The sequence below is a fragment of the Branchiostoma lanceolatum genome, chromosome 11 (assembly GCF_035083965.1).
Source record: "Branchiostoma lanceolatum isolate klBraLanc5 chromosome 11, klBraLanc5.hap2, whole genome shotgun sequence".
Taxonomy (NCBI): domain Eukaryota; kingdom Metazoa; phylum Chordata; class Leptocardii; order Amphioxiformes; family Branchiostomatidae; genus Branchiostoma; species Branchiostoma lanceolatum.
Genome location: NC_089732.1, coordinates 6760561 through 6775970, shown reverse-complemented (window position 1 = coordinate 6775970; position 15410 = coordinate 6760561). Strand labels below are relative to the sequence as shown.

General features: G+C 41.6%; 2 protein-coding genes across 2 annotated transcripts; one reads left to right on the top strand and one right to left on the bottom strand.

The window, feature by feature from the left end:
* Nucleotides 1-783: 783 nt before the first annotated feature.
* Nucleotides 784-6930, bottom strand: LOC136445264 (uncharacterized). The gene is made up of 11 exons (XM_066443170.1): nt 6317-6930; nt 5866-5969; nt 5399-5466; nt 4688-4803; nt 4429-4538; nt 4104-4220; nt 3652-3744; nt 3315-3415; nt 2780-2935; nt 1911-2030; nt 784-1619 (listed from the first exon to the last, which is right to left on the bottom strand). Exons 1-11 carry the CDS (start codon nt 6928-6930, stop codon nt 1350-1352), a joined length of 1869 nt encoding a protein of 622 aa, XP_066299267.1. The 3' UTR covers nt 784-1349.
* Nucleotides 6931-9795: 2865 nt separating this feature from the next.
* LOC136445269 (calcyphosin-like protein) lies at nt 9796-14433 on the top strand. Its single transcript, XM_066443177.1, has 4 exons — nt 9796-9944; nt 12178-12355; nt 12750-12962; nt 13360-14433. The coding sequence occupies exons 1-4, from the start codon at nt 9871-9873 to the stop codon at nt 13459-13461; spliced, it is 567 nt and encodes a 188-aa protein (XP_066299274.1). The 5' UTR covers nt 9796-9870; the 3' UTR covers nt 13462-14433.
* The last annotated feature ends 977 nt before the right edge of the window (nt 14434-15410 follow it).

The window sequence follows — 15410 nt, the reverse complement described above, 5'->3', positions numbered from 1 at the left end:
CTAAGTAGATTTCCAGTGGCATTTTACTATAAAGTTTGCATGCATCGTCGTAAAGCCAACTTCTAAAGGGGGGGGGGGGGGCGTGCTGTTTTCGTTGGAACCTTGTAGTTCACGCGTTGACATGGTTGAAGCAGTGTAATATTTATCAGGCCCCTACCAGGTACCATTACCTCCAATAATTTTATAGGAAATTGGGCAGATCTGTAGACTCTTTTTACCCCAAATGTTGGATGTTTTTAGTCTACATTCCAAATAACGTTGAGGTTACATAACATTTATGGTATTTTGTTGTTGGCAAAATTAATTTTTTACCTTTGATAACTTACTAGTATGTGTTTTGCTTGTTGTACACTTGGATACATATGAAAAATAACACTCAAATAGTGTTAAACAACATCAATTCCTATATTTACATCTCCTTATGCCTAATACAGAACATTAGAACATTATAACATTCTATGTCATGGAATCACCTTAGAAATGGAGAAGCACTTGAACTGACAAATTTTAATGTAGTTGTACTTGAATCAAGTGTCACTTTTATGGTAAGTTACAATAGCCTTACAGCAATTGCTTTTAACACCTACGTTCTCACTTTCAAAGTCTCACAAAGTCTCCACTCGCATATAAAAAGCTTTAACGTTATACATCTACAAAAGAACAATGGTCTTACTATAAGTCACATAAAAAAAGGAACAATATAACATCACTAACTTTAGATGAAGAGTTGACAAGTAGAGTAACACACAATAATCTTGCTGCACTTTTCACACTTGGGCAACTTTTCACTCCCACACCCACCAACATCAATTCCTATATTTGCATCTACTTATGCCTAACACAGAACATTATAAGGTAAACATGTCATATACTGTATAATGGAATCTCCTTGAAATGGAGAAGCACTTGAACTGCCAAGTTTTACTGTAGTTGTACTTGAATCAAGTGTCATTTTTATAGTAAGTTACAATAGCCGTACTGCATCTGTGCCTGTAACACAGCTTATCTAGCAAAATTGCTTTTAACACCTACATCCTCACTTGCAAAGTCTCACAAAGTCTCCACTCGCATGACTTTAACGTTATACATCTACAAAAGAACAATGGTCTTAGTCAGATAAAAAAAATGCACAATATAACAGCACTAACTTTAGATGATGAGTTGACAAGTAGAATAACACACAATAATCTTGCTGCACTTTTCACACTTGGGCAACTTTTCACTCCCCACCCTGACATGGGTCCAGCCAAAAAATAGTACACCAGTCACATGAACATAACCAAATATAGTCAATAATACATGCTAAGTTAGTCATCTACACAAAAAATGTTGTCATGATACATGATAAACTACTCGTCAGATGAAGAGTAGCCACTGCCACTGTCATCAGCATCTGAAAATCTGTCCCCATCTTCATGCTGCACGTCTTGCCTGGCACGCCTGGGGGGGAGGGCAGGAAGATCTTCATTGTGCCGTACCCTGCCCACAAACGTCCCCTCGATGTCATGGAGGAAGGTGTTTGTCTTGGCCACCAAGACCCTTTGGCCCTCGTTTTGCCTGGGGTTGGCCACACTGTACTTGACGTATCTTGACGTTGCATGTCGGTCGACATGCTCATTCTGGAAAAGATATAATCACAGTTACAACTTGAATAAGACCTGCTTGCATAGTTTTTTTTTTTTATTCTTAAATTTGCTCTCTATTACTATGTTACTGTCAAATTCTGTTTTCCATATTGGCAAGTACTAGTACATTGTATTGGTGTATAATTCCCTTACCCCAGATTTAACTGATATACTGGTAATGGACATATCTGATCTAACATAGCTAAAGTATACATACTTACCCCAGATTTAACTGATATACTGGTAATGGACATATCTGATCTAACATAGCTAAAGTATACGTACCCAGTCAAGAATAGCCAAACCCATCCGCAGCCCATAGTTCATAGATCCAAAGAAAATCCTTTTATCCAGGTACTGTAGACAAGCGTTGTTGAAGGATTCTACGTATAATGTGTCACGGCACTGAAATGGTAGGAAAAAAACATACTCTAGTTACATCTGAGAAAATTGCAGCTAACAAAATCATATTCAACAGCATAGTTCCGGTTATTCTGTATTGTATTCTGGTTATCTCAGTAATATCACACCACATTATATTGTCATTCCTGTGTCTTTCTTTGTATGTATGTTTGTATGTCACTTGTCCTGAACATATCAGAATCCTTGGAAACTCTTTACCTCCAGGAACATCACGTCAAGAGCTGAAGACTGAAGACAGAGTGTGAATATCAAATCTACAAAGTCTCAGTACTCAGCACCGGGTACAGCTATCTAAGTCTTAGTCAAGTTCACTTGACAGCTAAAATCTAAAAACTAAAAAAGTTTAAGATTTTCCATGAAAGGCCACTTCCTGGAAGTCTGTTGGTAGCAATAAAACATGATGGTTGTTTGAATGAAAGCCTGGTCCAAACCTGATGAAGTGAAGATGTGTCTGTACCAGAGACATACAACGACATACAACAGCGAAAGGTAAGTCAGGTTTCCTTTCCTTTTAAATAAGTATACATGTACCAAGATGGCAAGAGTAAGATCTTGATTATTGATACTTGAAGGCATCAAGCATAATGATTGTTTCACACTAACAACCTATTATTCATTTGTTTGTGATTAAAGTAAGATATTTGAAAAATGACTTTACACCTGTAAAAATGGACTCCCCCCTCCCATGATCCTCTTGGTCTACTCCCAAGGAAAATAACTGGTCACATTACCCGCACATAGTCAGATGCATGTTTGTAGACATCCTGGGAAGTGATGAACGTCCGTAGCAGATCCACTGCACGTTGGTCTGTCAGGATTAACTTTGTAGGCAGGTAGTTCTGGTCACGCCGGCACCTGGAGCCCTCATGACAGTTTTGGTGCTGGTTCTGTTGACATACAAATGACATATACTGAGCCGTTGTTCCTACCTTACCAGGTTACACCCTCTTGCTGAAGCCATGGTCCTCATTGAACCCCCCTCCCCCCCATGGACAAACATCATCATCATAACCTTCTTTACCTGTAGATTTGTATTATCCTCATACACATTGTTTTGTAACACAAATCTAGGAACCTAGGCTTTGTTATGTATACGCTGCTGTAAACTGACGAAGCAATTTGTTATACTCAGCAAGTCCCCATGAACATACAATAGACCATGTTCTGTCTGCAATTGTTCTGCAAATTACAAGTCATAGATGGGTTTCATGAGTCCTAATTCATATCATGTTGTTGATTCCCCACAGAAACACATGTTGGACCCACCCGGTAGTGGTCTACTATGTTCAGTAGTGACTCTCGTAGCACCTGCTCACTGCCGCCGCACCTGGCCATGCACCAATAAAAGTGGGTCTTCACTGGTGCACCTATAGGTAAGATAATATTATTTTACAGTGTACTGTACCTTGGATTACATGAATTACAAATTTATGTGCATTTGCCAAAGACTCAATTGTCACTCCAATATCTATGTTCTATTCATGATCACACAGGGGTAACAGGTGCATGTTTGAATAGTGTTTGATCACATATTGAGCCATTCTACTAAATTGTTGCAGCTACAGATAAGTTTTCCAACACACTGGTAATTAGAAATACGTACCTTTATCAGCCAGTTCGGCATGCCAGGTGACACCCTCAGTCCTCTTGGCACCATGGGAGACTTTCTTGAATTTTCGTGCAATGCCCTTGGTAGCTGGGGTTGATGGAGAAGGAATTTATGTACTGTATCTATCATTTATGTCAAGAAGCTAATTGATGTAATACAGTGGTCATGTTATTGATGAAAGTACAAATGTTGCCATTTTCCATAGCTCTAACAACAGGACAATAACACAACTTTGTTAATAGTACTCCTATAATGAAACATTTCCCTGCCAAACACTGTTTCAAGTAGAAAAATTTACTAGTATTTTCAAGTGAAACAATAAAGCTCAAAACCAATGAGTCAAAATTGGTTTGACAAAGGAGGTTCAAATCAAATTTAGATTTTAACCTCCTTGGTTTGACAGTCCTTGCCATGAAATTGTATGTTTGCCATGCTCTTTGTCTTACCATGCCAGGTGTCGTTGGAGTTCGTTGTTTTGGAGCCATCAGGATATGGTTGTCGGTCCCGGATGAGTTTGTTGATCACATTACTCCTGTCATGGGCATGGTCCACAATCTGGACACCTGTCACAACACAATACTATTATGAGACAATAGCATTTAAAATCATGACTGGGATCAAGGAAAGGAAAATTCTGTTATTGCATACTAGTACATTCTAAACGAGGTGGCTCTTCTGCAATCTGGGCTTTATTATGCATTGATTGTTACCATGTAAGGTGTACTGTGATTATTGTTTTTTTTTTCATCAGAGCAAATACTGTCTACAAACCTAGTTCATCAAAGCGATCATACAGCTTCTTGGTCCCCCTCATCTCGTGCCTCTGGCTGGACACTTCTTCAGCTTTCGTCACCGGAGCGTATCCCAGCACACGATGTTTGCTGAGAAGATGTGGAAGAAATTCAGAGATGAAGAACAATGCAACTATCTTCAGAACTTGAGCAGCAAAATAGTTACTGTCACTGTCAACCACTACTATCTACTTCAATGTGATATGTCTTGTCAAAATATACTTTTACAGTTGACCTACGTCTGACCCAACGCCATTATGTCGGAGCGATGTGAATTCCTCCGCTGGGCATGTCTGGCATCTGTCACAATGCTCAGCTTGGATTCCTCTTCTTCTTGCTCTCCATCTCCAATTTCCTACAAGAGTCAGAGTTATGTTGTAAATTACAGGCATACTTTTTATGTATCTATCTATACATATGCAATGAGTGTTCTGCTATCAGCACCCCTACAATAGGGATCTATTCAAACTACAAACCAATGCAAGAAGTTCCAAAGCATGTTAGCAGCGATTATTACATTGTTAGCATATGTTGGACATATATAGGTACAATTTTATAAATATATATATTGTATATTTATTCCATGAATTCTTGGGTCGACTCCAGCCTGGGCATGTTGTAAGGGATTGCATTCGTCATTTCGGATGGTGATGCATAGACGGTGGCCCCATGTATGAGGGAGCTTGAGGCATTAGCCTCTACACGTAGAAGAACCCAACACACTTATCGAGCAGATTAGGGGCAGCCCAGTGTGCTTGGCCAAAAACATGAGCTGTAGCAAAACTGCATCGCACTACCACTAGGTACTTGGAAAAGCATCATGCTTCACCTAAATTGAGGATGTCATTGCTTTACTTTTACTTTACTATATTTATACACCGCACCTATTGTCCAGCTATTGGAAAATAAAAACTTGTTGTCTTTTACAAAATGCAAGCAGAATGACCTACCTCATCCATAGCTTTTTCCATGGACGCCGTCACCATGGCATCCACGACTTCACTGTACAGTATCATAGCTGTAAAGGGGAGAGTAGAGGTCATCAAAAATTTCAGTTTCATATTCTCCAATGGATGCTTTTGATTTGATCAGCAATTATCTATGATAATCAATACCATGGAATACAACGCTTTACAGGTACATGTAGATGAAAAGCTAACATAGGATTATTCAAAGAGTTACAAGATCAATTTTTTCTATAGTTTTGTGCAATTCAACCTCAATAGTAGAGCTCTTTTTTATGTACTAGTTAGTAGTGCTAAATGTAAATCTATGAGCATGTTGGACTAATTCTGCACATCTATTAGAAGAAGTGCTAATGTTTCATTACTGTACAACGTCGTAGATATCTATCAGATATGAAAATAACTACACAAATACTGTGTGGTGACAAAAAAGAGGCAAATAATATCCTTACACTTCTTCAGCTTGTCATCAGATAGCTTGCCGATTCCTGCGGCTTTACATATCCTTTGATACTGGTTTGGCAAGATGCCGCTGGATAAGTATCCATGTGCTATCCTGTGACAGGAAAAATATACATCCTTTAGCTATCAAAATGTAAACAGGTAGCAGGTGCCTTATAGAATATATAAGTCGCTTTTGAAGGACAACACATTTAAACTTTTCGTTACTTTCTTTTGTTTCCATTGTATTTTTTATCAGTATTGCATTGAAAATGTGAGGGGCTTCTCTTCAGATGTACCCTGTTTGAAATCATCCCTATTGAGACAGCTAATGATGTAGCTATTTGCAAAGGGCGACCCACGAGATAATAACAAACTCATTTTTTTTTAGCCCATACTTCCGACCGTGCAACACCCCTTTCCCGGGTCAATTTCATAAATTGATGAGGATATCGTACTTACCTCAAGTTCACAAGAAATGGTTTCCCGACGTGGGGTGAGGACGTCCACCGGTAGATGCACCCTCGTCGACACTGTATCTTGACGACAGCGACGTGGCCAATGTACGTGACCTTCCTCAATGTGAGCGCCTCGGGGCACCGTGGCTTTCCGTGTTTTTCTGGGTCAGGGCTGGATACTGGCTCGTCGTGCTGGCTGACGGTGGCCAGCAGGTATCGCAGTGAATCTTCGGCGACTACGAAGAGCCCTTGCCTTTCCCTCCCAACGGGACAGGGTTGAAAATCGCAAAGGGGGGCGGTGCCGGACGATAAAAAACGTTCCCTCGTTGACACGTAGCAGTCCATGAGGGTGTCAATCATGTCCGTGTTAGTCGTTGCGTCGACGCCTCCCATCAGCGTCTTTACTTGCTTGATTTTCTCTTCCATCCTATCTCTCTGCGCCTCGCCCTCTTCCTTCGTGTCTGCAGGAAACAGACACTCCAGTGTCTTTCTGACGGACCGTTTCGTTTGGGAAATTCTCCCATTCTTCAATGTCTTCTTCCGCGACAGCGGATCGTTGACATCGTTGCCATTGATGGTCGCGAGAGGTGGCCTTGGGGGTAGGCCACCTTCAGCCATGACTGCTACAGAAAACGCGTTTGTGAATATCGACCGAGCGATGTGAAGTTGAGAGTGGAGTAGAGGCCAAATTTGGCGCCCTTTCCCTTTTTATAGTAAGTAGTCGAGGGATCATGGGAAGAATTATTTTTATGTGAAGTCGATACAATGAATGCTGTTGTGTTGTATTTATTAAAGGCAGTTGAATAATACTCATATTTGTGTAATGTTGCGACATTATCCCTTTGCAAGAGCTTAGAAAGATTTTTGACCTCGGTGCTTTGCATATTGTTGGAGTGACAAGTATAACACCTTCATCTGCTGGAAGAAGCATTTAGGCGGGAATGCGGCGCTTTTCGGGTATGATGGGAACATATTTTTTTGTTAAAAAAATCATAACTGAAAATGATTAATCGGTATAGTGTTTCATATATTGTTGACAATCAAAGGGGCACGCGCGCTTGTGAAGAATAGCGTCACTATTCCTGTAGAACATCTTGAAAAGCGTGTATCAGCTTGACCTCTGAGATAGGAAAGTATTGTTCATGAGACGATCCTGGTGGGGAGTGTCACACCTCGCTCCAAAGAGGTCAGGCTGACTTCCTGTTCCCGCCAAAATTTCCTGGTACAGTGTCAGAGAATGGCGGGCAGAAAGCACATCACGTTTTGTGTAACTCCCGACGGTGAAGAGTACATGCGAGGTTTTATTGATCATTTTGGCTTTGGAGACGGTGATGTGGTCGAAGTCAGCAGTGTGCCGCACTCCGAGCATCCCCAAGAAGCACCTCCCGGCGCCGACCCACCCCAGAACCCACCCGAACCACAAGCCGACCCCCAGGACGACCCACTTCCCCCACCCCCACCCGCCGATCAGGCAGGTCTTGCTGCCCTGATCCCCCAGGCAGACGGGGTTGCTGAGTGTCCACGATGTCTTTGTAAACCGTGTGTGACAACCCCTGAGCCTTTGTGGTTGGGTCAGCAGCCTGCTTGTGAGGAAAACGCGGCCTTGAGAAAGGTAAAGTACAAAACTTTCTGGGCAACTATGGCCAACATGATGCCCAGCCCCTGGTACGATGACCGTTACTTGAGGAGAAAAGATCAGAAGCTGGCAGAAGACATCGCCCTGGAACCCGCCGCAAGACGACTGGTCATCGCTGGCGGTGGGACGGTCCGTGAGATCATGCCAAAGTGTGTTTTGAAGCTGGTACGCGGCAGATTCCCTAACCCACGGGGAAAAGCTTATCTCGGCCACAAGTGGGTGTGAAAGTTTTCCTGGACAAATTGTATCCACCGGCCCTTTTCAGGGCCACCACTTCTGACACAAAGAGCTATATCTATCAACATCATGACTCATTTTATTCGTTTTTATCTTGTACAGTTACATTTGTATTTTTGAAAGCTTTTGTTGTAGTCAACAGCAGCACATTTTTCCCATAATGTGCTGTAGTGGACAATATTCTCTGACCTAAACACGCAATATTTTGTTGCATAAACTCGCTGACAGGTACGTATAACTGTAGTTACGTTACTGGAAATCCAAGGCCGTGTTAGAAACACTAACAGAGGAGCAACGCTGTTGTGTAGGGTGGTAGGTACTGTGCTGAAAGGAGCGTTGAGGTAAGTGATTTTGCACAATGATTGAGCTATATTCATCTTTCTTCACGGGGTGGAATGTAAACAGACAGACGTGTTAGATTGGTCAAAGGTCACGACCTCCGAACCGTAAACAGGAAGTCATTTGCATATTTCGGTTGACGGGAATTTTGAAAGTTTGAAAAGCGAGTTTCATTGTATCACATTTGAGGCTGTCTCGGGGCAAAAAGTATCCATTTTCTAACTCAGCCAAGCCTATAGATTACGATTGTAAAGAAGAACAATTCTTGATGGGAAGATCGACGAAGGAAAATCTCGATAACCCGCCCGGTCGCGCTGACTATCCACAAAAAATTATATTAGTACTAGTATTCAGTTACCACAGTCAAGCACCCTGTGTTTGAATCTCGTCATACTTTTGCCTCTGATTTTAGATCAGAGCAAGCTGCTTTTATTAGTAGAACTACTTCATTGTCAAAATAACCCATTCAACTCCGTTACAAATCATTGAATATACTCGCAACATCGCACCGACGGTATAACGTTATATAGGGTGGTGGCTTTCGCGAGGCGTGCGCTGCGGTGAGTAACGGTTTCTTGTTGACTTGTATGTATAAACGGCTCAAAGTCCTTCAGACTTTTGTCGTGTTTTTCCCCGTAATATGTCGGCACTAAGTCGGGAATTACTCCTTTCTGTGGGTTTATTCAATATACCACACCACATCGTCACACATGTATTTGAAATGTTTGAAAACCCCCAGTACTTGTGGCTAGACGGGTGTATGGTTTACCGAAGCGTTCTGGCTATTTACCCGGCGGTCGCGGCACATTTCACCGCGCGGGACTGTACTGCGGGCCGGGCAAGCTGCCTTATAGCGTCAGGCTGCAGCTACGCCCTTGAATTTTATTTCGGTGACATTTGCCGTTTGAAGTTTGACACATACTGATCATACAAAAACCAGTGAAGTTGTTCTATCAGTGGGTAGCGTAACTTTTGAAGTACATAGTACAACCGGAGCTCTCCGCGATGTGAACACCACGAAGGTTTATGTTAGACTGAGGGCTGGTTGTTTATGTTTCGCCTTTTATCGGGTTGGGTCAGGTCATTATATAGTACAGGCATGCTCTTTAAGAACTGGTTGTCATAACACAAACACGTCCGACTAGTTTTTCCTGTAAGTGTTTTCCCCTCAGGAATCACGCCATGGGCGTTACCTCATCCTGAACATGACGTCATCAGACAGGTGCACGCCCACTGACCAATGGCAAGCCAGGCTACTAAAGGCTTATATATATCGTGTGAACAGGTCGTCCTGTTGTGTTGATCTAGTGTTCGGTCGAAACAGTACGCCACTGTTGTTTATCAAGATGTCTGCCGCCTTGAAAAATCTGAGGGACCAATGTCTCAAACGTGGAAGCGGTGGCATCAAGGGTCTTGGCAGGTAAGTTCGGCGTCTTCCCAACTGCAGCTTTCGCCGCAGTGTCCTGCTTGATATTCATACAGTGTGTGTAAAATTTCTAACACTGCGCTATCTACGTGCAAGCACGTATATGTGCATTAGCTGACAAAATATGTCGCCCTACAAGCTTTAAGACGATGGGTATCTGCTGTTTTTCGCCCAATGAGCAAGAAAATTGCAGGGTAGAAAAGATTCAGCTTTTTACTGGGCGTGGTCAGAACACCTCGATGGCCCCTTGGTTACCGTTTATACGTACAGATACAAAACGTACACGAGACAGTTGTCTGGGAAAGGCACCGGGTAGACGTTAATTTGTGAAGAAGACCGCGTCCGTAGATATATGCAGTAACTAGAGAACTAAAATTAAGATAAAAATGAAATACATGACATCAAACGTGTTCAAAATTGACAGGACGAGTCTTATTTTCCAGCGGGACCTAACCTAAGCTTCCCTTCCCGTGCCTCTCTACCACCAACAGTCGCCTTAATTTTATTACAGACGCTCCCATAACTAACCATTGTTCGTCCCGGCCCGTATGCTTGGCGTGCACCGGCCCATAACGTCAGTAAATTATTAATAACGTTAACATCGTGGTCGCCACAACAAAGGGGGCAAAATTGGCAAACGCGAGGCAGCGTTTCTGACTAAATAGCATCAACCGCTCCTGGATACGCCTTAGAAACAGCCTAGATGCCACTGTTGACTGTGAATTGTACACTGATGAGTTGTTGTAATTGTCTAATCCATTCTAGATGTCGAGAAAAACAATTTGCATTGGCATCTTGGAGAGTTTGCTGCATGATTTACTATCGTGAAACATGAGCCGTTTGAAAGTATAGTAAACAACCAAGCGCGGTCGTGTATCCGAGACACTCTGACCCCATGATACAGTAATTCTGTGAACCAAAACGTAAACCGTCGTCTATTTTCAAATGTACGCCATCTTGACCACACCATTTCCAGCCATGGCCGGGACGGTTGAAAATGCAATAATCTAAACAAAAATGCAATGACACACAGCAAACAATTTCAGCAGTGCGCAGTATACAAGAGACACATTGTATGCTTCTGATAAAACTACTTATAACGTTAGATATCTACGATTGACTTTCGAGACAACATGCACATCAGCAGCGTTATTGCAGTAAAATTATCATTCTGTATAGATTTATTGCTAAGTGTAAGAATAAATCGAAGAAAAGATGAAGGGCATGCATTATGCAAGGTGATATTGAATATTCCTCAAATCCGTATGTCCCTTGTGGCCAACTGAGTTTAAACCCATCACAATCGAGCGGCTTACAGAAGGATTTTACAGCTCAACAGCATTTTATGGAGCCGGTTTGTCCGGTTCTCTAAGCAGCTAATATGGTCCGATGTGCCAATGAGAATTGCTAACAAACTTAGCTGTTTCTTACGGTGGCCCACAAGTACATGTTTTTTCTCTTTTTTTTTCTGGGCATATAATGATAGACATACCGATGGGTAAACTTTGACCCACTTGGACATACAAATTAGACCACAATTCTCCCCCGAGGCTAGAAAGTGTGTGGCCGGCCTAATTTTCAATCAGCTCGCTGGGAGTTAATTTGATTGCTTCTCACTAAATGACACAGGAAAGATTCCCACAGGGAGGTGAAATATGAAACGCCGAAAAGATTCTAAAAGCCGATAATGACGACTCTGTTTAATTTCTAAGCAGATCTATCGGTGGCTATGACAGTATCCAAAGGGCAAAAGCAGTGTTATTGGCCACCGGTGGCCAATAATGCCAGTTGGATACTGTCATTGCCATCGATAGATCTGCTTGGAGATTAGACTTTGTTCTGTACGATGTACGGTTTGAAGCTGGTCAGTTACCAAGACAATGATAAAAATTAAGGACAAGAATGTACATATACCAATGTAACTCATCCTTAATGTCAAATATGAAATACAGCCCAGGTCCAGTGATGTCACAGAATTGTTTTGTCCATACACGCATACTGTAAACGTGCCAATTATAATTTTGTCCATTGACATTAGCATTAACACAATTAAGCGCCTTGTATGTTTATGCTACAGGAATGTGGTTGGTTGTTTGGTTGGTTGGTTGGTTAGTTAAGGAGAAGATTAATATCCAACCCTTCATGAAGTTTTTGTTATGTCTCCCGATTACAAAACATTCTTCTCATATATATGGAATGATATATTTTTTCTATCTCTTTAATCTAGGACGTTCCGTATCATGGACGATGATGGCAACAAAAGCTTGAACTTTGAGGAGTTTGAGGAGGGCTGTACAGACTACGGCCTAAAACTCACCAAAGACGAGCTACATGAGATTTTCAACACTTTCGACAAAGACGGGAGTGGTACCCTCCACTTCGACGAGTTCCTCATAGGCATTCGGGTAAACATGAATTATTCAATGTCTAGGCATATGTGAAGGAAATACGGAAATATCGGACGTACAGGTGGGACCTCTAGTAGGTGAAAACAAACTACAGTACTAGTTCTACACGCTGGCATTAGCGTGACGTCAGGGCGTGGTACATTTGCTACAGATTCAAATGGGACATAACCTCGGCCTCATGCATCTCCAAGCAGATATAGAAACCTTCTCAGTCTCCGTGTTTTTGCGGCATTTATCGTACGTCTTTTAGTAGCGTTCCTTTTTTACTCTTCGAAGGGGAAAACATGGACCTCTGGAGGTATAGAGAGCATAAAAAACTCGAGTAAAATACTGAAACATTTGCTTGGAGATATAAGCAACCTCTTTATTTGATATTGATTTGTTCATAAAGGCTGAAATGTCAGACGGAAGACAAGGCATCGTCAAGAAGGCTTTCGAAAAGGCGGACAAGTCTGGCGACGGTGTGATCACACCTGCAGACATGAAGGGAGTCTACAACGTCCGGGAGCACCCCAAGTACAAGAACGGGGAGTGGACAGAGAATCAGTGTTTTGAGGAGTTCCTCAAGACATTCGAACCCGACTCGTCCAAGCGGGATGGATCTGTAAGTCAACATTACTATTGCTAGTACTGTTATCATTACTATCATATACTAGCCACCCGTTCCAAGTAATACTAGGGCGCATATACATTGCAGTATCAGTGGGGATCTACCATGCATCTTACTTGATCTAAAGTACGTGCAGATAAACCATTGTATGTTCAGTGCAATGCCAATGAAGAAAAAATAAAATAATCTAAAATTGTTTTCTTAACTCACCCAAGCTTTTCCCATTTCAAGCATATCTACAAAGCTATACATGCATGTCTCCTAAAACGACTTATTTTCAACCTATCGCTCAAAATGTGTTTATCTGTTATCAACGCTATGATTTTGAACCTCCTTGTCTTAATATGTCAGATAAAAGTCTTTAACGCGACACGCCCCTTCTCCAACACAGGTCACATTTGAAGAGTTCCTGAACTACTACGCAGGCGTCAGCGCTTCCATCGACAACGACGCGTACTTCAATCTCATGATGCGGAACGCCTGGAAGATTTGAGGGCTCCATCGATAGGCCTGACCTTGAATGTCCATCGGTCTGAGTGTTAAACGTAGTAAACAACTAAACTAGGGCCTCCCAAGTTCCAACACTAGTACTACAACGAGTCGCAACACTCTAGCCTTCATCCAGTTCAAATAATCAATACTACTGTCTCGTGTCGGTTAGGTCACGTGCTCTATCGTGATTGGCCATTTGGACTTGCTGAAGGCTACAGTACGACCGGCCGAAAATTCTTGAGACTAAATTCTTGAGAGCAGTTTAGCTGTTTCCTACAAATAGGCCTTAAATACTTGCCCTTCGATCCGATCAGTGTTCTTCATGTTATGAAATGCCAAACACATGAAACAGTATGATACACAAGTATGCAAAAAACCAATGCCTTCTACATCTGCTAGTACTGGCGTGATAATGATAAGTGCAACAACAACAACAGAAACGGTCAATGTGCCTATTCTTGTCGTGTTTGGAAAGAATACTGTGACTTTTTGCTAGAGATGTGTTATGTATACACCAAACTTCAGTTGATATAGTGACGAAGTAACCTTGATATTGTGAGATACACGTACTTGACATTTAGATATAAGAACAAACAAGAACGTTGAATTTGTACAGTCCTGTGATGCAATTGTTATTTTGTTGATGATGTTGTTGATACATAAGTCACATGACTGCATGGCAATCTTAGTTTGTCTGAGTAGTTTTAACCAATTTGTTCTAACTTTCAACTATCGGATCCGAATATTTTCTTTTTCAAAAGCCATATGAAGTGAGATGGTGATAATTAGCTATAGTAAAGCTTGTAGTAGGATATGTTAACCTATAGTTTTAAAGCATTGTCAATGAAATGCCCGAGGGGTTGGGCGATGCGGGCACATAGTATTGTATAAGCTGACCACCTCCCGAAGCCTTAATATTGACATGTGAACATTACTTGCACCATTACTTCTTGAACACGTTTTATTTGCTGAATTCGTTGTCTCGGTGTGTGTTTTCTTATTAGTTACGGCTTGGGTTATGTGGCAGAAACTTGATAATATGTAGTGGAAGCTAATCAGCATCAACTGAACCAGAGCTATCGTATCAAGAATTGACATTAAGTTTCGAAAAAAAAAATGATACAATTTATCGGAAAGACATGCTTTGGTGTCTGGACGATATGATATTCATTAATGTCTGCTCAGGGAGCGTACCCAAAGAAAGTTATGTAGATGCATTATTCACTACACTAAGTCGACATCTGAAGCTGAGTATATATATATGAAGCTGATGCGACGAGAAAGTCCGCACTGTTGAAACAGCCATACATACAGCTTATAATCAGTCTCTACCAGATAACTACACCAGCTATAGGGAGATATTTACCAGGGAAGCAGTTTGGACACCAGAGGGTTTCATTTACAAGCTCCACGAGGGAAATATATACCTTACCGTGGACTAACTCTACTTACTGGCCAGTCATTCCTTTTCCCCCGAATTCTACGATCCATACCCCCGTAGAAAGGCCTGTTAGAGGCTAGCTTATGATACACATGAACATGTATTATCAGTTTTCGCTGTGCGAAGGCCTCGGTGAATATTTCGTGTATGAATAGCGCAATTGCAAACTTTTCAAGACCTACGGCTATAAATCTAATCTTATCAAAATCTACCTAATTTGATATCGGTTCTTGGATGCTACAATGACACAGTGTTTCTAATACAATGTTTGCAATGCAAGGGGGGAAGTAACTGCAAATTTGCAACTGAATGTCACACCCTTCCAAAATTGCCACACAAATTCATATAAGCCAACACCATGTTTTGTACATGATATTCGGTACATTTTTGGTCTGTGCATGTTTATATTTTATGTTACCTTCTGACAGATAACAATCTGAAGATCATGATTCAGTACTCACTTATTCGGCCGATGATATGGGAAGAGTTTCCACCACTCACGGTGTTAA

Excerpts from the sequence above, each read along its gene's own strand:
- LOC136445264 (XM_066443170.1), bottom strand. The coding sequence starts at position 6,930 with ATGGCTGAAGGTGGCCTACCCCCAAGGCCACCTCTCGCGACCATCAAT. Across the intron at positions 3,416-3,651 it reads TGCCGAACTGGCTGATAAAG|GTGCACCAGTGAAGACCCAC; the intron begins GTACGTATTTCT and ends TCTTACCTATAG. Across the intron at positions 2,031-2,779 it reads ATGCATCTGACTATGTGCGG|TGCCGTGACACATTATACGT; the intron begins GTAATGTGACCA and ends CTACCATTTCAG.
- LOC136445269 (XM_066443177.1), top strand. The coding sequence starts at position 9,871 with ATGTCTGCCGCCTTGAAAAATCTGAGGGACCAATGTCTCAAACGTGGA. Across the intron at positions 9,945-12,177 it reads GGCATCAAGGGTCTTGGCAG|GACGTTCCGTATCATGGACG; the intron begins GTAAGTTCGGCG and ends TCTTTAATCTAG. Across the intron at positions 12,356-12,749 it reads AGTTCCTCATAGGCATTCGG|GCTGAAATGTCAGACGGAAG; the intron begins GTAAACATGAAT and ends TTGTTCATAAAG.